This window comes from Lampetra planeri, chromosome 28 (genome assembly GCF_965212315.1).
Source record: "Lampetra planeri chromosome 28, kcLamPlan1.2.h2, whole genome shotgun sequence".
NCBI lineage: Eukaryota > Metazoa > Chordata > Hyperoartia > Petromyzontiformes > Petromyzontidae > Lampetra > Lampetra planeri.
Genome location: NC_136134.1, coordinates 9,500,533 through 9,523,860, shown reverse-complemented (window position 1 = coordinate 9,523,860; position 23,328 = coordinate 9,500,533). Strand labels below are relative to the sequence as shown.

Below are 23,328 nucleotides of genomic sequence, written 5' to 3'. Positions count from 1 at the left end.
GTGAAATGAAGTCCCCCAGCATGGATCCTGCGTTGCAATCATCCACCCAGCACCGATCCCTACACACCAGATGATTTCATCGATCTATCTCCTCTGTGCACGCCTTGTTGGACTCGTTCCATTGCTTTGCTTCTTATGCTGACGATAACGTAATTTACGATGGATATGATGGAGGCAATGTTAAGGTGATTGGCGAGGTTGCTGGCTTCATAATAATACGTTTTGAGATTTGTTTCTTCGAAGAATAATTGCCTATGCATTTCATTTGAGATGCACTCCAGATAATATGTCTGACGCTTAATCTATGTGCAGCACAATCAAGATATTTCCCAACATCATTGACTTTGTCATTACATCGGGAACAATTTTTGTTTGTTTGTTTGTTTGCTGGGCGCGTCACCATCTGTTGTTATATTTCTCCATCGCCAAGAAAGCTCCGATGCGCTTTTTGGGTCGCGCCGCGTGTTTCTTTCGCTGTTCGTCGCGACGTCCGACGGCTCGCTTCGCGTGCTTGAGAGCTTCCGGAGAAAACCGTCGGACTTCGTGGCCGAACAACACGACTGTGCAACCCGAAAAACCCCCATCTGAGAACTACACGGCCCCAACCGTGACAAGCACACGCAGTGGCACACATTCATGTTTGTTTCCGATCATTAGTTTCTACTCCATTCTGGCGTATGATGACCATATGATGACCATATGTTGTTCAGCAGCTCAATGTCAATGTCGTGGTCTGCTAGCCACGGCGAGAGGGCTTCAGGGGAGAGTCCGTGGGGTTTAGCTGTTCCTCCTCTTGTGTTGAAGGGGGCACTGATTAGTGGGTTTACTTTAGGGTCCATAGTTTGGATTGCATGGCCACAAATCGCGAGCGACTTCGTATTACAGCGAAAAAAACTAATTCGCCCCCCACCTCCCGAAATTATTTAATATGGGTGCCCCAACTGCTTCGCGTGCTTGAGAGCTTCCGGAGAAAAGCGTCGGATTTCGTGGCCGAACAACACGACTGTGCAACCAGAAAAACCCCCATCTGCCTCGTAACGGTCACACTTCCATCGACTGAGCCGAAAAGGGGGAGGCAAACTCTTGACTCGGAATTTGAAGAAAACGGCGTTTCAGGCTGGCACCCTAGCGTAGTCAGCCCTCCACCGCCCTGGCCTCGAAGTGGCCGATCGCAATCACCCCCTCCTCCCCCCCTCGACGGCAGATTCCCTGGGTGTTCGCCGGCGCGCGCACGTCCGTAGTTTTATTTATTTATTATCCATTTGAGTCGTGGGGTTTAAATTCCATCTCAAATTTGATGCAGTACTGGCGCGCTGGGGTGGGGTGGAGGAGTGTTTATCCTGAGGCTGAGGCCAATGTTTGCCCGGGGTCAGCGGTGCCTGCTCAGAGGGGGCCTCTTTATTTTTAAGCTCCGTGGCACCGACAGCTGATATTGCGTTTTCGGACCAAAGTGGTTCTCGGTCGTCGTGGTAGGAGTAGCAGGAACGATATTAATGAAATCAGCGGTGTTTGTGTGTTTTTTTAAGGGGGGGGGGGGGTCTGGCCACGGGACGGGGAGAGAAGCCCATTGAGATGAAACGTTTCTTGCAAAAGGGAGACCTCGGGGGAGGGAGGGGGGGGAGGTTTGAAATGCAAGGAGACACATTTCACATTGATATAGTCGTCAGTTAGGTACATTTACAATATTGTGGCGTCGTATTAGTCGTCGTAAACTAATCGTTTACAATGACGAATCTGTAGCGATATTTCGTCGATGGCACACGGAGCTTTGAACGTGGCGACCCGAGTTCGATTTCTGGCCACTGCTAGCATTGGTGGCGAGTGAGATATGAACAGGTCCTGCTCCCCTCTTGCCCCTCCCCCCTCACCAACCCGCACTGAACCACCGTGATGAAGTATGGCCAAACGACCCTCATGATTGACACGGCGTGGGGGAGGGGATTGGGAAAGGGATGTGGGGGAGGAGTAGTAGTAGTAGGTTGTAATGATTATACTGGTAGAAACTTCCTGGTTACACCAGCCCACAGGGGATTATTGTGTCTGTCCGTCCGTCGTGCAGGGAGGGGCTGGGTGGGGAGGGAGGGGAGGGGCTGGGTGGGGAGGGTGGGGCTGGGTGGGGAGGGTGGGGCTGGGTGGGGAGGGGCTGGTCACCCCGTGGTGCCCTTATAAAACTCAACGTTTAACCTATTCAGGCCGGCTTGTGCCCGCCCTCACAGTCGGCCATATTTGCGGACCCTGGCCATTGACCGAGCAACCCAACGTTCCTACCAGCTCCCTCCGCAGGAATGTGTTTTACTGAGCAACCCATTTGCCTGGTGCGGGCAGCTAGCAATCAGAAGTTCACGAGTTCACATCCTAGTTGGGGGTTCACAGCCCATCATCTTTGAGGGGCCGATAAATTATTTACCACTTTTGTGGGAAAGTCAACAGCGATTGTTCTATGGATAAACTCATTTCTGCGGTAGAATTGTTGAAACATTTCCACAACTGGCTCAGGCCTGTAAACAGGAGATAAGCGCCACTGCCTAGATGCTCAATTGAGCCAGGAAATCGCTTTCACCTTTTCTCTCTGTCTCTGTGTGTATCTAACCTAATTTAAAGGCAGCTTCGATGAGTCTGAAGTTTCCCCGCTTGAAATGTTTTCCCATTTTATTTATTCCATATGTTTACAGTCGGGGAAAAAAGTGGAAGTGACAGGGTAGGAGTTTCTGGAGGCAAATAATAAAAATAATCCAAGTATGTGACGTTATAACGCCCAAACTCTGCTACAACAGAGCCTCATGCTGAGCCCTACTTGCTGGTACTGGCAGCTGTAGCCGAGTCAGTACATAATGGAACGAGGCTTAATGATATTTGTAGCACATGCCAGATATTTTAAAAGTTTTTTTTTGCATTCTCGCCGTGTTTATTATTTGTTTACGGCTGCAGCACTTGTGTATCTCCTCCCAAGAGGGATAATCAATAATAATAACAACAACGATGCTATCTATTCACACAAACAAAGTCTCGCGGAATCTCAACACCCATTGTCACGAGGGTCCTGTCATTCCGACGTTTGTTCAATTCCACTAACGAATGGCTCCATGTGGAATGAAAATAAATCGAACTGCCTGGGGAAATTTAACAATTGGTAGGTTTTTGCGACCAATATTATTAATAATCAAGGTTATTTCTTGGGTTAGATCGCGTAAATATTAAATGTGTTGTTAACCCGCCACCACCCGACATAGCTGATTTAATAAGGTTTGTCACGACAACAAAACGTGCCAATTCGTTACTACTTCAGCACGCCGATCTAACCCAACATTTTTTCAAATGAAAGCCTGGGGAGAACTGATCACGCATAGCTCCACACGGATGGACTCAAGAATGCATTCGTGTACGGTCATCTCCTGGCCACCTGCAGCCAAAGCCCACAATCAACACCTGCCGGGGGTTCTTAGTCACTCTTTCGTGCAAGTACCAAAAGCAATCTCAACCCTCTTCTTGGTTATTTCGGTAAAGTCACGTAGAATGGAAATAATAAAGTAATAAAAATAAAACATAATAAAATAATTCTCACGAAAATAAAACATAATAAAATAATTCTCACGAATTATTTTATTATGTTTTATTTTTATTACTTTATTATTTCCATTCTACGTGACTTTACCGAAAGAACCAAGAAGATGAATCGCTGCAGTCACGAAAGCTTTAAATCGAAATCTCAACCCTGCTTCTCTTTCTTGAGCTCCGATTAAAGAGATGGGATGAGAAGGGCGTTGTGAAGGGTCGTCAGGGAGAAGTATGAAGGGGGAGGTTGAGGCTTGACGAGGGAGGGGTGAGGTGAGGGGTGGAGGTGGTCAGGGTGACTATTCATGGCGGGGCATGTAAGGTGATTTGGGGGGGGGCGGTCACGTGGCACAGTGGGTAACACTCGTGCCTCCACGGTTGAAGGACCTGGCTTCGATTTCTGAATCGGGCATCATTCTGTGTGGAGTTTGTGTGTCCTCCCCTTGTTTCTTGCACGGTTTTCCTCCTACTTCTCCGGTTTCATCCTATAGCTAACCCCCCCCCCCTCCGGCATACAGTATAATGTAATTGATTATATTCTATGAGTGAAAAAAACCCTTAAACAAAAATGCTGATCTCATGAAGGAGCATAAACCATCATGCGAACTCCGGTCATCCTCGAAGCAGATTTTGGCTGTAGCCATCGAACAAAGACGGTCAACCGCATCGCACGCTTTCAGATGCGCTTCTGCGGCCGTCTAGAACGCTCTTCCTTCCGATATTAGGAATCCACTGGAGATATGCACTTTTAAATAATCTAGATTCAAAACTTATTTATTTCAAACTGATTTTTGTGTTTTAGTTTGTTTTCCTTCCCCCGCACCTTGCATTAGCACGGTTGGCTTCGTACAGTGCGAAAGAAGTGCAATATACAGTACATAGAAATTCGAATAGACTTCGGCAAGACCCTCCTGAAACACATTCTTGAGACTCGACGAAGGCTTTCCAGGGGATGCGGCGGAGGTGGGGGGGGGCTTGTAAAACGAACGTCGTAGCAGAAATAATACTCAGGAAAACAACAATAAAAACACATGGAACGATGTCATCGTGCCGTGTGTCGCGTCTTTCGCACGATGGTCCACCGAGCGAGCGCACCATCCCCCCCCGCCCCCAACAACCACCCCGAGTTGCCGGAGCGCGCAGGCGTGAATTGCAGTTCTCACACCCGGCGCCGTTAATTGCACCGCCAGTTGCAGTGCGGTCGTGCCGAGTTGGTGGGCACGTGGAGTGGGAGGGGGGGGGCACACGTGGGAGGGGGGGGCACGCGGTTGGCACGTGGGGGCCACCCGAGGGGCACGCGGCGAGCACCTGGTTGGCATGCGGTTGGCACGCGGTTGGCACGCGGGGGGGGGGGGGGCACCTACGCTGCCGCTTCTCGGCAGGTGCGAGTTCTGTCAGCCGCGGTGCTGCGTCGGAGTTGCCACCTGGTTCTGTTTTGTTCCAGGATGTCAGATCCTTTTTGAGCGTAGCCGTCTTGGGAAATCTGCAAAGTGTCATCCGGTGGTGGGGGTTGCCAACTCCGATTGAAGCTATTCTGGGAGATTAATTTTTTTTATTTGTTGTTAATTTATTCCATTTACATATTTCCTTAATAAAATATCCAGGATTGCATTAAATCACCAACCGGGAGATCGATACCAAATTCGGCAGACTCCCGGCCAATCCGGGGAGGGTTTGGCAATCTTATCAGGTGGTGGTGGCCGGTTTGGTAACATCACGAAATCGGTGGGGCATAAAAGCCCACGGAGGAAGGCGGGGTGGGCGAAGCAGCGGGAGAGGGAGAAGGGTGTGTGGGGGTGGTATGCAGTTAATACCACAGTATTTTACAACGAGCAGGTAAGCATCGTTCGGCGCCGGTGCCTCCGCCAAGTCCAAGGCAGTGCGCTTGCTCAAGAAAATCAATGGGAGTGCCAGCCAAGGCGTCTGAAAGCGCGTCCACCTGGGGTGAGATGGAGCGATGAAATCGGCTCGCTCGCAGCAGGGACGTGCGGTCAGGGGAGGCAGAACCTCACGTGTCATACTCCATTGAAAATAGCTGTTACGAAAACAAAAAATTTCCACTGATCTGTTATAAATGTGTGCATGTTCACCACAAGTATAATGCAGACATGATTCCTTGCAAAAGGTTTCAGTTTGGTGTTTTAACATCTTAACACCTGTTTTATTGCCAGAAAGGGGTAAAACCTATAATATTTTGATACTGGCAAGGGAGGTCCCATGAAATAGTAAAATAGTTTAAATGTGTCCCTTGTTTATATACCTCGGAAGGTGGGCCAACCCTGCCGCGTGTGTATCCGTCTGCCTGTTATAAGCCGGGGCGGTCTCTGGCTGCTGAGACGGGTCCGGCCACGGCTGAGAAAAATCTCCCACAAAGATCTGTGGGGCAACCGCGAGCCAGAATGAAGTGAAGCGCGTTGGAACGCCAACATCGCCCATAAATCACGGTTGAAGGGCGCGGGCGCAGTTGGAGACATTTACAATCCACCAAAACCGTCAGTGTCGGCGTCGGCTCTCTTTGCGCCACGGTCGTCGGTGCCCCCCGCTGCGCTGTGTGATTTTGGCTGTCAAGGGGAGGGCGTCGTTCTGGAGGGTTCATGTTTAGTTTCTAACCCGGTGACAACTTAAGAAGGACCCCAGGGTGTTGAGGTGACCCCTCCCCGGCCTTCCCCCGGGGTCGCCACTAAAACTGCGAAAGCAAAACAAAGTACGGCTACGAAGCAAATGCAATTTGAACATAAAAACTAAAATTAACTTCGTTGTGTGAGCAATCGAATATCCTGGCGGGGACACGGGGTAGAAAGGTGCAGCTCTGCAATGTGCTTGCTCACGCTCGCCGCTGATGGAATGGCCTCGTTGAGAGTGAGCGGCAGAGGGACACCTGTAGTTAGAAGTGTGTGTCTGTCTCTCCCGTCTTCCACGCTGGCCAGACGACGTGGAAGAGGTGGGCGCATCTACACATTACCCCGCTGCCGATCGACTTCGCTGTGGCGTACCCACATAGGGGCCGTCCATAAATGACGTCACGCGATTTTGGACGATTTATTGATCCCCCCCCCCCTCGTCACACGGCGTCACAAAAAGTCAGACCCCCCTAATTCATACTCGTGTTTTAAGGTAAATTTTAATAATTAATAATCTTACATTCCACCCTCATCCCCCCACCTTTTTGAAAAATCACGAATGTTAGCACCCAGCGACGACGGCAAACGTCTGGGTCCAATCACAGGGGCTGTTGCTTGCCAGCCTCTGACCAATGAGAGGCGTGCTTCTATCGCCGCTCGTCATGGCGCCAGAGCGGCCATTGTACTGCCCTCTACTTCCTGAGCGCGAGACCTACAAATCCAAACTGTTATTAGGTTATTTAAAAAAAAACACGATTTCCAATGCACGCACTTTTATTTGCACTCAAGATTAGAAGATAAATGATTTTTACCATCGAATTCTTTATGTGATTAATAACAGTGGGGTCGCTTCCTATCGTTACGTTTAATTTCCGTTGTGAACGCATCAACTTTTCATTTATTCCGGGGTGAAAAGCAGTTATTTTCTACTTTTGAGTGCAAATAAAAGTGTGTGCATTGAAAAGCTTGTTTTTTAAAAACAAATTTTTCCCAAACTTCTACGCTGAGGTTATCGTAACCGTGGGAACCGCTAGTCCAGCGTGCTGACCATTAACACCGGCACGTCATCACAATGTTGGGGAAAGTGAATTGTAGCTTTGTGTGTATGTTGCGTGATAAACTTCTTTTGCACCGTATGTAGCCAACCGCGCTAATCGGAGGTGCGGGAAAGGGCAACAAACTAATACACAAAAAGCAGTGCTAAAGAAATTAGATCTCAATGTAGTATAGTAGTGTAGTATATAGTAGCGTATAGTACGCTAATCAGAGGCGCGGGGGAAGGGCACCAAACGAATAACAAGAAAGCAGTTCTGGTTTTCAATCTAGATTTTAAATGTTTAATTAAAATAATGGAGAGCATAATGCGTGGAATTACAATAAAGAGAACATTGATCGGCGGAAAATACTCAAATAAAATGCATTGACATTTAAGAAACGTAAATGGTCCTGGACAGAACACGCCACTATCTGGGATGATGGTTGCCCTCGGACCTCCGTAGAGGACGACCATAAATGGAGATGGAGCGATGAAAGCACTGCCTGTGCAGGAGTGGGTCACGAGGGACAGCATAGGGAGGCCTTCAACCAGCAGTGGGTAGAGCATGGCCTATGATTAAATGATACATGGCACCTGCTTGCAAGAAGGTTCGTTTTGTGGAGTGCATCGGACAGCGCGTGTCTTCTATCTGTGCACACGAGCCGCTCGTCATAGGGGCCGTCCATAAATGACGTCACGCACCTAGGGGGGGGGTTCAGACATTCGTGACGATGTGTGATGAGGCGGGGGGGGGTTGAGAAATGTGACGTAACATCAAAATGCGCAACTTTAAATAAATAGACAACACGTTCTACTTAATTAAATATACTTTTTAATAAATGTTTTCTCCTACATCAGAGTGCAGCGCCACATTAAATACGCACTACAATGACAATAGTTTAAAACGATTTGAAGCATGTTTTATTTTGGGGGGGCAGAGCTTTGTGACGTCATTTGAGGGGGGGTCTGACTTTTTGTGACGTCGTGTGACGAAGGCGGGGGGGGGGTCAAAAATCGTCCAAAATCGCGTGACGTCATTTATGGACGGCCCCATATTGAATAATGTTTAACTTCACGTAATGGGACTTTCATGGATTACGCTGTGCTATTGTAAGAACGCGTCTTTGTAGATTATTATGATGATCATTTCATTACTAGGTGGGTCACGAGCTTGGTGATGAATCGTTCCATCGCAGGGTCATGAGAGATGTGGGTGGTGGTTTGGGGGGCCGCCCTTCATCCAGCAGTGGATCAACATTGGCTGATGATGATGGTGAAGTGAAACACGTTTGTCGCCGGGGCTGGCTTTGGCACGCGTGTGCGTTGTGTGTGGGGGGGGGGGTTAACAGTCGATGTGCGTTCACGGAGATGAGGTTGGGTGATCTCCCTTGGCTGTCGCTTGGCATTAGTGATCGTCGAAGGCTTGTAACAAGACGTTGGTCTCACTTTCGCTCGGGTCTGTTTAAGGGGGGGGGGGGCCCCCTCTAGCATTCCACCGCAAATACGTGACCTCCGCATCATTGTTACTACATCGTTGTTGCATCGCACTGCCACTAAATGACATTAATATCGATGTCACGGTTTCTGTTGTCGTGCCTTAATAGAACACAAACAACATGATGCTATATGCAGAAGGCCATTGGTGTTGTGCTGCGTAGGTTTTCACGGCTGTGGTGCGTGGCTCTCCGATGTCCTCTTTTGGGTTGTTTCAGTTTGAGTTTCATTTATTCGGTATAACCCTGTGAGCCATGCGGCTCTTGACTCGGGTGCAACCGCACTTGCCTTTTGCTGGGCGCCGGTGTCCGACGTTTAGCTGCACATGCTTCTTCAGGAACTGAACTGAATTTAATGGGCGGGCAGGGCAGGGAAAGTCAGGGAGGCAGTACAATGCAGGGGCAGGGCAGGCACCTGTCATCCAATGTTGTCCTTCTTCTTAGGTCGGTAAAAGCGCAAGCCAGCAACGCACGTGGGCGACCCGATCGCAGCTGTGCACGCTCCACAATTTGCTTCTTTGCCCCCCTCCCCACCGCGGCACCCCTCTCTCTTCCGTGGCACCCGAAATTATTGATGGTGGTTCTCAGAAAATGCCACACGCCGTTACGTGTCGGCGGTGTGGTGTGGGGCAGGTTTAGAGCCGTGCTGTCCGGTGGAGCCACGGCACGAGCTGTTACAACAACCGTAAAATTATATTAATTATAATAATGCGTCTTGCCTTCTGGCCATGGTTGCCATTAAACAATTAATGGGATTTGATTTTTTTTTTACCAGTAATGGCACGCTGTGGATAGACTTAAGCTTTTAATGGTCATCACAAGTGGATAAAGTGCTTGGGAGAGTGAATGTCGAGGCGAAAATTAAAGGCAAGTGAAGTCAGCAGTGTCCTTGTTATATGAGAAGGGCGGCAGTGTGTTACCGTATTCTCTGAATAACCAGACATGCAAAGTAAGACGCACCCCAAACTTGTGACCGGTGTCAGTGGCGTGATTATACGAATGTTGTCACGCACACGAGCCTCGTATTTTATTCTTGCGTATGGCAATGTGCGTTCAGGAGCCGAACGCTAACGTCGAGGAATGCAGGCCTCGAGAATGTTTCAGGAGAGTTGGTGGAGTTTTGCTGTTCCTCCGTTGAAGGAGTGCAGATTACAAAGGATTAATTTTATATTTGAAGCTTTCGTAACTGCAAGAATTCATACTCTTAGGTTTTTTCGGTGAAGTCACGTAGGTAAAAATAAATAATACAAATAATAGAAATAATAATAGAAATAAAATAATAAATCACGTATTTCTATTATTATTGATAGAAATTTTATTATTTATTTTAAATAAAATAATGAATCACTTATTTCTATTATTATTTTTTATTTTTACCTACGTGACTTTACCGAAAAAACCTAAGAGAATAATGAATTACTATATTGTGCGTAGTTTGGGTTGTATGATGGGCATGTGCACATCGGTCTGCAGAGATATTCTGTTGCGGTTGATGGTTATTGCGTCCAGTGTCTTCGAGGTGGAGGAATGTCAAAGCCGGGGATGTGTGCGATGATGTTTGGGTTTCGAATGAGTTGTTTATTCTGGTCGCCGCGTTGTTTCACCCTGTCCGTCAGCATCGGTCGTTCTTCCGGATCTGGGTGAGGTTCTAGGATGGTGTCCACAGCCGCAGCGCGATCCTAGAAGGGGGACCAGGATTTGAAGTGGCGGTGTGTACATTGAGGTCTTGATTGATGGGTGGCTGGTTGTCAATGACCATAAAACTTGTAAACTAACCTTTGCCGTTTTGCATGCGGATTTTAATGTAAGATGCACCCCCAACTTTGCTTTAAATATCAAGAGAACAAAGTGCATCTTATAATCCAAAGAATACGCAAATTACAGAATGGTGGTGATGATTTTTGGTGATGGTGAAATTGCAAGGACATGATTTTTTTGGTTTATTTATTTTTCACATATGTTTTCCTCACTGTTATCAACATAACTCGGGAGATTGTCAAAGTCTAATATTCACCTTATCAATTATCGCACTCTGCATGCCGTGACAGCTCCGGCGTTATTGCATTGTTGTCTATAATTGTCTAAATCTTGCATTGCCTCTCAACATATTCCCGGTTTGCTGACAAAACCAAATCCATTGTCCAGGACGTAACAGCTTGATTTGATTGGCTCTGCTCGGTGGTGGACGGTTATTGTTTAAAACAAATATCATTATACTTCCCCGATGTGACATAAGAGAAACCAATTATGAATACAAAGAAACCAATTATGAATTGGCATATTGGTTGCGAGAGCTTGCGTGATGATGTCACATTGCTGTGTGTTGAGGTAAAGTGTCACTGAGCCTTTTTAATAATTTTCATTCAAAACGAAGTTGTTTGAGTTTATGATACAGGAGTCATTGCAGCTTCATTCCATGAGGGGGGGAAAATGCAATCTCTTTTTATGATATATTTTGTTTCCGCTTTTGATATTTTTCTCAGGAAAGATAGGTTATAATGTAAGCGCATATAAATATTTTTTACGGGGTTTTTGAAATCATAGCAAGCATCCGAGTTAAAAGAACGGGCCAAGTTTATTTTCCGCCTTCGTATTTTGACGCATTTTTTGCGGCGTTTGAATAGGCGCTTCAGAAAATTCGGGCACTGTGGTCACCAGGCTGGAAAGTGGCATTTTTGAGATCCTATTGCAGTTGGCATAAAAACCCCAACAGCAACACGAATGTTATCAGAGATTTTCAGGCGAAATTTCTCCCCCCCCCTTTTCCCATCGGGAGAAGTGAGAAATTCCAAAAGAAAAAATCCAATAAAACTAATAAAAGCCCAAGTAACGCTTGGTCAGAACAGATAAGAAGCAAAGCGATCCACTTACCGAGAAAAGCAATTATTATTGAAAGGATAGTCGGGATTTTGAAAATTTTGATTGAGTTTATTATCTTGCCTCCTTGGCGTCAACATCTCCGCTGGGAGTGCAAGCGCCGAGGTCAGGACAGGAGACTCATGTCACTGATGTGTCCCTGAATTCTTCTTGGGATAAGCCAAGGGGTTGGCTGTGCGCGCATAATATGACCTTCGACCCCCGCCAGCCCCCACACACCCCCCCACCACCCCCCGAGACTGTGTTCCACCCCTCTTTGCCTAATGTATTTTTATTTTTGTCCGAGCATTACGTCGGCAGCTCTGAGCAAATATCGCAATAGCAATAACCCGAAACGATTTGTTGACATTGGCACTCACATTAACACCTCGTATGTATGTTTTTATGCACCGTACGTAGCCAACTGTGGTAATCGGAGGTGCGGGGGAAGGACAACAAACTAAATACAAAAATATTTTTTTAGGAGAAATAAGTTTTCAATGTAGATTTAAGACTATTTTGATGTGAGGAATAATAACGGTGCCAAAGGTTTGTTCATGAGAAGAAAGATAAATAATCGACTGAATTGCTTGCTGTGTTTTTCTTTTCCAAAGCGCAACGTGCCAATGACATAACGATGCTTATCTCTGTTTTTTTGTGCTTGATATTTACAGAGGTGAAAAAACAAGGGACACACTGGGACGGGTTTTGATTTCGAGCCCCGTCAGCAGCTGTGGAAGCGCGTTGCACGCACGCCAAACTCGACCTCTGAATAGTGGACTCACAATGGCCGACCCCCTTGGTGTCACCGCTGAGCGTCGTGAGTGCAACGACAACACCGCTGCGGACACGCAGAGAGACGCAGACACCAGAGGGGGCTGTGGTGGAGACAGAGACGTGGGCAGAGACGGAGAAACGGAGATAGGCACGAGTAGAGACATGGGTCGAGGAGACACAAACGCAGACAGAGCCAGACTCAATAGCATTGAACGGACGCCAAACCGCAGCAGAGCGGGAAGCGAGAGGTTCGAGCGTGCGGACGAGCACCCGGCGCGTGGCCGACACAAGAACGGGGCTGGCTCCGCTGCCGACGGAAGCCGAGGCTCCCAAGTCGGCGACGACGGCGGCGACGAGGACGACGGAGATCGGGAACTCCGGTACGGGGCGAAGAGCCGCGACGGGCGCGACCCCGGTGATGCCGCGGTGTCTGCGGCGGGGGAGACGGGCTGGTCGCTGCGCGTGGGACGCGCGTACGCATCGCCCCGCGTGTCGGCGTGCGCGCTGGCTCTGGGCGTGGGCGTCCCGCTGGCTCTGGCCGCCGCGATGTTCTCGCTGTCGCCGCCGCTCGACCTGGACCTGTCGTATGGCGCCTTCGAGCCCCGCGACCAGATCGCCCTGCGCCGCTTCGACGCGCTCGCCTCCGCGCTGCGCACACAGCTCCTGGAGGCCGTCGTTCCATCTGGCTCCTCCCGCGGACGACGCTCCACGTCGTTCACCGGCACCGCAGCCTCGCGAAATTCGCGGCCCGATGCCGACGAGGGCTTCTCCGGCCAACGAGTCTTCGGGCTGCGTCCGGCTCCTGCTCTCGACGATGATGTCTCGTCGCTCATCCGCAGAGTCAACGAGAGGAACATCGCCCACTGCAGCAGTGCAAGCAAAAGCGGCGGCGTTGGTGGTGGCGGTGGCAATAAGCTCGTCTTCAGGGATGCCAAGACGAGTGTGCACATTTTTGACGTGATTGCGCCGCGCCAGTGTTTGGTGACGGGGGCCGCCAGGGAACGGCGGCCACTCCGAGGGAATCGGACCGTTGCCCGGGGCGATCGGTGGTTGGTACGGAAGGGAACCCGAAAGCTGATGGCCAGGCGAAATCTGCCAGCTAAACAGGTGAGAGTTGCCCCGGTTTTGAGTGCGAATTAGAGAGACGTCCGAAATAATTGCCCTGCGACGTGTCCTCCGGGTTGTGCGGCACGTTGTTGTTGTGCGCGAAATGTTTTTGACGTTTCACTCCGCGTGCTGGGGGAGCTTCGTCCTTTTATTCTTCTTGATCGTGAACGCATCGGAGGGAGCTATGCAGCGTGACCGTACACATCACGGCAGGAGTGTAACGCTCGAGTAATTGTTTTTGCCGGCTGCGGTGGAGATAACGCGCGCCTATGAATGTGGATTTTGGTTGTGGCTTTGTGGAATTGTGGAGGGAAGAGACATCTACCCTGATGGCTATCGAGGTGCGAGTAGGGAGGAGTACATCAAGTAGGTTTTTGATCTATCTGCGCGGGACGATGAACATTATTCCACCATAAGCAAGGCCTCTCCAAGCAGGTCTTTAATAATAGTTGTCTTAAAATTTGGTTTTATTGACAGGCAGAGAAAACCTTTGCAGGACGCATACAAGATGTACCCCAAGTGTGGGTAAAGAGGCCTGTGTTGAAGGTGACAAAGTGAGATTTAGGGGCAGCATGGTGCAAGATGTTTACTTCCTCGCCTGGTGTACAGGATGTCGTGGGTTCGATCCCAACCCTGACGCCTCCTGTATATTTGGAGTTTGCATGTTCTCCCCGTGGCCGTGCGGATTTTTCTCCGGGTCCTCCGGATTTTGAATCGACATCACGCGTTTATAATATTTGGCTGCTATAAATTTCCACGTGATAAGCCACTTCGTTAAGTCAGGTCACTTCTGAAAAAGAGTGTTATAGCTCAGTGGGCCTTACCTGGTAAAATAAAAAAAATAGTTAAATCGTTAACAGTTTTGTGACATCATCTTTGGGGGGCCATTCTCTTTACACAAGGTGGTGCATGATTAGCTGCAGAGGCCCGATTGGGAATTCCTTCGCCTCGTGACTTGGGAACCGAAAGCATGACGGTCGGAATAAATAATTACGAAAGGGAACATAACGCCCAATGCAACAGGAACGTGAGGCACTTTGCGCCGGTGTCGGTTGCTAATTGATGTTGTGACTATGCGCGAGGGTGTGATGATTATGGGAATATCGCGCCGCACATTAATTGGCCTACATTTGCTCCCGCAGACAACCAATGGCGTGAGTTAATGGCTGCGATTATTTCCTTACCCACCGTGGGTGAGCGATGCCAAAATAAGCCCCGTTATCCGTTACGATTCTCATCACGCCGCTCACAATGCGTTGTCGTTAATGTTCTGTGCGGGCTGAATCTAATAAACGGAGCGTCCTTTTATAGGGGGGAGGTCCCATCTGCCAACCCGTGACTTGTAAAGGACCTCATGGCTTCATCCCTGAAGACAGAGCCTTTGCGGTGTTGGTCTCGTGGCCAAATTGGCGTTGAGAAATTGCCACGAATAATTAAATTTGTCCCTTGTGGGAGTGATGGGCTGGTGGGGGGAGATCGGGGAGCTGGGGGCTGTGGGCTGAAAGAGGGGGGGGGGCAGTGGTTGTAGGGGAGGGTGAGTCGAGATTGGTGGCATGTAGCCTCAATTGCACGCAGCTAATTCTGAAATTCTGACCAGAAATTGGAAAATTGCATTGCGATTAGGATCTCTCCTCCACGGATGACATCTTGCCAACATTGTGGCAAAGCGAAACGATCATAACAACAACAACGATGAAGACAACGCACAAAGAACTATCTTATCGGTTATCGCATGTACATGACCTGACACTGAAACAACCGTGTGGGCCTGACAATGATGTAAGACGACACATAGTCCACATTTTCTTTCTTGCTAATGAGATGCATTTTTTTTCTTTTCTAAGATCAAATTGTCTTCATGGCCGTTTGATGCCACCACTCCTCGCCCGCACCCTCGACCCTTCGCCAGATCCCTGAGCTGTTGCTCCGTTAGACGCGTGACCCCCCAAGTTCTGCCCTATCGGGCTCCTGCCATCGGCACCTTTAGGGCTTCTCTTCCCCTTGGTCACCAGATTTGCGGCGACCACTCCAATGCCAATTGTGGAATGTGTCCCTCGCCAAACCCTCCTCCGTCCTGCACACGAGCTCCACCCAGCACAGCAGTCATCATATCTCCAGCTCTCGCCTACAACATAAAACAGCATAAACTGTCACGCGAACTCCAGTCATCCTCGCAGTAGCGGCTTTTGGCTGGCCATCTAACAAAGGCAGTCACTGCATTCCACGCTGTTCAGATGCGCTTCTGCGGCCGTCTGGAACGCTCTTCCTTCCGATATTAGGGAGCCACTGGAGCAATGCACTTTTAAATCTAGATTGAAAATTAATTTTATTCGAACTGCTTGTTGTGTTTATTTTTCTGTCCTTCCCCCCCCACCTCCTATTAGCATGGTTGGCTACGTACAGTGCGAAAGAAGTTCTCCATGCGTATATACAATACTTACCTCCCATGTTTCCTCCTGGGACTTGAATTTTAATAAAGGCGACCTCTATATTATTAACCTGTCCCATCCATCCACTGTGACGTCTCCATGGTTACAGGATGCAGGGGGCAGATCTGGGCAGCTGCAGGCCCAACCGACATGGAGGATGGAGCTGGTGTTCGTTGCCATCGGCGACAGCTTGGGCCAGGAGGCGAACATGCTAACCGAGGAGCGGCTGCAGGTATTATTACCGATGTCACGTGATCGGGACGGTTGACAATTCGGAGATCACAGCATCGATCTCCCGGCGCGACGGTTGAAACTTTGGACGAGTTTCTTAATCACCGCCACTCCCAATCCACCCAATGGTGTAAAAGGGTGCTTCGCAGTTAACCGATTGGCGGGAGGGTCGTGTTTGGAGAGGTAAAATGTGGGTACTCCCACTTCTTCCAAGAGGGTCTGACCAGCAATGTAAGAAGTCGGCCAGGATAGCTCCTAGAGTGGCCGAGCCAGGAGCCGGTGAGCCATAAGCGCCGGGGGCATCCCGAGCTTGAATCCGGCTTGCAGCCAGCCGTGACTAAACCCGGGCCACATCCCCCCAGGGTCTCCCCCCCGAAGGGGAATTTGACGGCGTCAGCTTGGTCACCGATGGCTGCGCAAAAAAATAATAATCGAGCGATACAATCGTTGTGTAATGGATTTCAAATGCAATTCGTTATAGCTTAGCTCCGAGCGGCTAAAACATATAAATATGGTCGGATGATTGGCGCGCCGTGACCCGCTCATTACGCGGCATCTAAAGGGGCATTGTCTAGTTTTTTGGGGTGGGTGAGGCCTTGTGAAGTGAATACGCGCGGTTACCTTGTGTAGGTGCTTTGCTACGATCCGACCGAGGTATCGCGTCATCCGGAATTCCAACCCGTCTTATTTTGACCTCGGGAGCTCTAAAAGCAGGCTTGGCGCCCCAGTAGGTGCTAGGACCCGGGTGACCTGCCAACGCGGCTTGCCGGGGGGAGTCGTCGTAGGGCGGTGGGCATGCAAAGGGATGGGTCAGGAGATGGCGGTGCCTAGCGCGGTGTTGACGGGTTTTCTCGCCCGGGGTGTTTCCTGGTTTAAAAAGACAAAAAAGACCACATCGGGTAAACGCTCACGGTGTTTTTTTCCAGTGCGGCCCCCCCTTGCCCACGCGCGCTTTGTGCGCACTTTTACCGACGCCTTTGACCGTTGCGCAACCTGTGCACCCGCGGTTCACGGTTTAAAACGATCAGCTCGCCACTGAAAAATCCATACCTTCGTTTCATTGAGCTCACTTGGGGGCTGCGAACGATTTGCTTGTAGAGAACGCGGTGTTTGTAGTAACATCATTCCCTTGTTACGCAATTGCGCAACTTGGCGCGCTGAGGTTTACACGTTCATTTAACGCAATTTAGTTCCTCTCCTTCATTCCATCGCGGGCAAAAGGGGGGGAGCAGGGGGAGGAAACGCTGTGCCGATCAATAATCTGTTCAATTGGTTGCTGTATCTTTTAAATGAGTATCTTAGCCATTTCATTAATTCACTTTGTCCACTCATTGATATGCTTATCTATTTTTGTGTTTAGGAATCTGTTTGAAAATCAGTTTCATTCGTTTACCAATTGAACCGTAGGACTTAACAAACAAGCAAACTGCTTTAAATGTTAATTCTCCCAGTCTTGTTGCTGTGATATGGAATTTGTTTGACTCCTGATTTTCTTTTTGCGATGCGGGGGTGGTGGTGGCTGTGTTTCTCACGCTGGCGCGACACGGGTGGCTGCCTTGATTTGTTATTTCCTGGCCCCTTTTATTTGACAACCCTGCCAGGTACGCAAAAAAATAAATAAATGGGCCCCGTTTCTATCGCACTGGAATTTTTATCTGTGAAATTATTTATCTCTCGCGGTTGGACGCCATGCTGAATAATACGGTGGCGAAACTAACAAACGCATCAGAGAGCGATGTGCGCGCGCGCGCGCGCGCGCACAGCCGCGAATCCCAGCGCAAACCCATTTAAGTTCCCACGGAGTTGCCGATGCCGGCGGTTATTGTGGACGCGAAGCGATCGCTAATTTGCGCCCCCACCTGCCCCCACCAACCCAGGTGGTGCGCGACACGGAGGCCCTCGTCCGTTCTTGGCCTGGCTTCTCCGACTTTTGCTGGCGCCCGCCAGAGACCCGGAGAGACCCGGCCCTGCGAGATGGCGGCGGTGGTGGCGGCGACGACGGCCTCCCACTTCCCGCATCACCAGAGCGGCGCAGCCACACGCTCCTCGCCCCCGGCACCACCGCCACCACGACGGCTCCACCGTGCGCCCCGCCTGCTTCCATCTCCACCTTCCTGTTCCCGTCAGCAAGTGGCGGCAAGGTGTGGTTCGACGGCCAAGGCAGACAGCTGGCCGACATCAACGGTGAGATTTGTGGTGACATTTAAAGTCTGGGTTGCCCCGTCCGCTGCCGGATTTGAGGGTTTGAATTGTGTTGTTAATTGTTGGAAGATTTATGAATTGTCACCGATAGACCAACGTTTTTTGTAGGAAATGCCTTTTTACACGCTTTTATTGAACTCACTCCGTCTGTTGTCGTATCCCCAAATCTTGTAACTCAATTTCAACCGTCTTCCCAATGTCGTATCGACTGCAAACTTGGTATAGGTATGTCATACTGATGACAATACTATATTCTATCATTAAATTTTTTTTAAACATTTAACACGCTTTAATTTAACTCACTCTGTCTGTTGTCGTATCCTCAAATCTTGTAACTCTATTTCAACCGTCTTCCCAATGTGGTATCGACTGCAAACTTAGCATAGGTATGTCATACTGATGACAATACTATATTCTATCATTAAAAAAATATATTTTTCACCAATCTTTTTTACGGGTCGAATTGTCCACGCTCAACTCATGTTTCCTGTAAATCACCACGGCCCCTTACGTTATGGCAAGCTGCGGGGCCACTGCCTGGAGTCGTGGAGTTCTGCCACTTTGAGTACGGTACATTTAATTAGAGCGTGTTTTTAAAAAAGGGTATTTTAAAATATATTTTTTAACTAAAATCTGGACTCCACTCTGAGAATTTGTCAACTCTTACCAAAAGCCAGTTTTAAAGTGCGCTTTCCACCAGCACCACATATCGGCTGCACTACGCATGTATGCTGAACTTCTTTCGCACCATACATAGCGCATCGTGCTAATGGCACGATGCTGACACTGTGCCTCCCGCATGCCACCACCGCACTGCCCCCTCCTCCTGCCTTTGCCGCCCCACAGGCTCCCTACGCCTGGCCCTGTCGCACCCGCAGTCCTACTGGTTCGCGGATGAGACCTTCGGCCCGGAGCGTTTGCGCAGCGCGGTGCTGCGCAGCCAGGTGCATTTCGGCGCACCACTGCGCGGCTTCGGGCGAGCCGGGGAGCGACCCCGCGAGCAGAGGGAGCGCTTCCGCCGCTTTGTGACGACGTACGCCCGCGCGCTCGCCCACGCGCCGTCCTCGTGAGTGCCCCGCGAGATGCCCATCTCCCGCTTTCCCGTTCTCCGCAGACGGCACGCTGCGCCATCTGTGTGTGCGGTGATTCGTTTCGCAAAAATGCATCGTCCAGCTGTGACAGGAATCGAACCGTGTGCAAAATGGCCATGTGGCCAACAGAGCTGTTGGTCACGTGCTATTCAGATGGGCGCGATGCTAATGATGGCAGAAGGGCCACTGCAGCCGAGCAGGTCATTCTGCCGTACGACAGAAGATTTTGTGGTGGTGAAGGCGCAGCCCTGCAATTGCTTGTTCGTGCCAGTGCTGGCGGAAGGGTTTTCACTCGAGGTAGCTTTCACTATTGCGGGTAATTGGCCTACTTTTCCACTCGGCAGTTGAAGCAATCTGAGTTTTCTTAAATTTCCCAATCCACCCCCCCCCCCCAACTTACTGCTTCTATCCACCCAGCAGTATAAATGGGTAAGGCGCAGTCAATGAGCAGGTTGTGTCCGAGTGCCCCCATCTCTTACAAGACGTTATCATCTTGGCCCATCATCTTTCCAGTTGTCAAAACTAATATGAACGTGATTTAAAGCTTTCGTGACTGCAGAGATTCATGTTCTTGGTTATTTCGGTAAAGTCACGTAGAAGGGAAATAATAAAATAATAAAAATATAAAACAATAAAATTCTCACGACGTTTCGACTGCAACACGAGCAATCATCGTCAGGTGTGAAATCCACAGCACCTGATGATGATTGCTTGTGTTGCAGTCGAAACGTCGTGAGAATTGTATTATTTATTATTTGTATTATTTTATTATTTCCCTTCTACGTGACTTTACCGAAAGAACCAAGAATATAATATGAACGTCTCAAGACTCTTTTTTTTTTTAAAATCAGGCCAGTTGCATAAATGAGTTGGGAGGAAAAAAAAAACCGGAGTGCCCGGAGAAAACCCTCGCGTACGAAGAGACGTGACGCTCACGGCTCCGCACCGACGGGAACTCGTGACAGGTTGCGTGGGTTGCCTTTCGCTGCCTGGCTTGCTCTTCATCCTGCAGGGCTCTCCCAGTGAGGTTTGAAAGTTTCGGGAATGTGTACGATCCACCAAGGCCCCCCGGGAGGGGTTGGTCATTGATTCAGTCGATGAAAGAGAGCAGCTCCCTGCGGGAAGTTAAGGCATTGTCTTCTCATGGGTTGTCCTGGGAAATGAGGAATACAAACCACTTTCTCCGGATTTTCGCTGATGGAGATTAACTCGCGCGCCGCGATACTTGTTTGTGCCTTGGGTGACGCTTGTTTAATCTTTTTTTCCCCTCTACCTTGTTTAAATGGAATTAACGCACGGCTAATTGATTCATTAATTAACAGTCTGGTATTAATATTAATTTGTTTTGAGTGAGCGAAGGCGTTGTTTTTCCCCTTGCGTTTAATTGTTTTTTTTTTGTCATGAATTTATTTAAATCCAGCTTTGGTGGCGTTGTATACTTAGGAATTTACATGAATGAATGCATCACATTAATATGTAATGGGTCAGTGTAATTATGGTAATTCTTTTGAACGCAAGACAGCATTACGTTAGCCGGGGGAAGGGGAGGAGGAATACGTCAAATTTTTTGCTCTCTAACAAAGCGGGAATAGCGTGTCGACGCACGACCGTTCATCGTTTTACAGCAGGATCGCTTGCCCGAGGGCAGGAGCGAGTGGACAACCCCGTCTGTATCTTTCTTCTCGATGACTATAATTATTTTCGACCTTTTAAATATTTTTCAGTGTTTGGACGAGCGGCAATCGGGTCGCGTACGTGTCGCTTGTGCATGCATGTATTTGACATACTAATTTACGCACTTAAACTCATCATTTTTAACAATGTGTACTGCATGCTAATGTTGGCTGTGGTCACAACCGTGGGGATACATTTTGGCGCCCGGGGCAAGCTCATATCCTTCCCCTCCCAACCCCCCATTAAATATTTTTTTTTCCAAAATATATATCCCAATTGAAACTAATTACGTCATAGAATGAGGTAGAGACACGTCCGTTCGGCCTGCGTGTTAGAGAACGGCCCGTGGAAGGTGACATCACAGAATTACTTCTGAGATCTCCTTCTGGTAACGTTTTTGTTTTAATCCACACACTCTCTAGGTGGTGCAACTTTTCCACAGGCCCTGCGACGGAGGAAATGGTGGTTGCACGTCGGTGGAACTGATATGTTTATTTCTCAGACCTGCAATTTAGCCAAGTCAACCGAAACATAGCAAGTTCAATATGATGTTTTGAATGTTTTTTATTTTATTTAGCAGTCTTTGTTGACAGGACTTGGACCATTAACTCACTGCACGCTAGAACCCGGTCTTCATTCCGTGCATTTGGACGTCAGTGATGCTAGCTCAGTGGTTGGACCCCAGACCCATTAAAATTACATGAATGTTTTATTATTAAATTCCAGCGAGGATCCACTGACTAGCACCACTTAGTTCGAAGTCGGTTGTGGTTGTTCAATGGAAAATCAGATGCACCCACTCCACCCACCCCCTGTTTTGCCATACCAGCTGCTAGATGTGCTCGCTACGACCATGAGAAAAAAAATCGATACAGAATGACATGGATCAGAAACGCGGACATTAATGAAATACCAACAGTGCCCAAAGAAGCATTGCAAGGTGCATCCTTGGAATTACATTGAGAGAGAGTAAGAAGAGGATCAGAAAACATACGCAGGCTAACGACATCAGTTTGTGTGTATGTTGAACTTCTTTTGCACCGTACGTAGTCAACCATGCTAATCGGAGGTGCGGGGGAAGGACAAACTAAACACAAAAAGCAGTTCTAAAGAAATTAGTTTTTAATCTAGACTTAAAATTGCATAGCTCCAGTGGTTTCATGATATCGAAAGAACGTTCCAGACGGTCGCAGAAGCGCATCTGAAAGCGCGCGATGCAATGACCCGTCCGTGTTTGATGGCCAGCCAAAAGCTGTTGAGAAAAGTAAGTGGAATTGGGCTGCTGGACACTTCGCAAGAATGGACGTTGGCTCGATGGTCGAGAGCAGCGATGGAGCATCAGCCAAGACGGGGGGGGGGGGGGGGGGTGGAAATGGAGCGATTAAATTGGCTCGTGAGCAGGCGCTCGGTGGATCATTGCATCGCCAGGGACGGAGAGCAACGCCTTCATCCAGCAGTGGATTGCTCCTGGCCGATGATGATGATCGCGATGGCGGTGATTAATCCAAACGCATTTTTTCCCTCGCTGGCTTTCGCGACCGCGTGTGCTTTGCGTGCTGCTCGGCGCGCGTTCGTCTTCGCGGTCAAGACGAGGTCAGAGCCTGGCGATCTTCACCTCGCGCTCCCTTTCACGCTCCGATGAAGAGTGGCGTTTTGCCCCGGAGCGGTCTGCGGGACGTTGAGCGAGGGCTACCCTCCCCTCCGCCCTCCCTCCGTGTGCGTCGGTCATCGCCGCGTGTGGCAGGAAGGTGCGGGTGCTGTACGGCGGGTACGACCTCTTCGACCAGGAGGTGCGCGACACGTTCTGGGGAGACATGCGCCTTGCCGCGGCTAGCGGTGCCTGCGTGGCGCTGCTCGTGTGCGCGCTGACGCAGGGCTCGCGTGAGTGCGCACGTACACTCGCGTACACGCGCACGCACACAGCTCCCCCGTATAGACTTAAACAGACTGTTGGGTCAAGTGCTGTCAGCGAGCACCGATGAAGGTCAGCACGGCACACGACGGGGTCGATGGCCAGCACCACGCCCGGCCGCCATTGTGTCCTCAGTCCTGATGTTCACACATCGCCAGAAGGTACTCATTTAAGGCTGAGTCGACCTAGGGGGGAGGCCTATTACCCGTTCAAATACACGCCACTGTTATTGGTCGTGACCGGGAATCGGATTCGGGGGGAGAGGGTCGCTGGATTCGTAGCACACTGCGCTAACCACTGCGCCACCGCTCGCCGTGACGCACCCTCGCACAAGCATGCGCGCTCAC

General features: G+C 49.5%; 1 protein-coding gene across 1 annotated transcript in view; it reads left to right on the top strand.

Moving 5' to 3' along the window:
- The window catches only part of DISP3 (dispatched RND transporter family member 3), a 241,513-nt gene that overhangs the window by 30,461 nt on the left and 187,724 nt on the right, over positions 1-23,328 (top strand). The window contains exons 2-6 of the mRNA XM_078607818.1: positions 12,233-13,442; positions 15,981-16,103; positions 17,980-18,286; positions 19,151-19,370; positions 22,814-22,950. Of these exons, the coding sequence (XP_078463944.1) occupies positions 12,233-13,442; positions 15,981-16,103; positions 17,980-18,286; positions 19,151-19,370; positions 22,814-22,950 (1,997 nt within the window). The remainder of the gene's footprint in view (positions 1-12,232; positions 13,443-15,980; positions 16,104-17,979; positions 18,287-19,150; positions 19,371-22,813; positions 22,951-23,328) is intronic.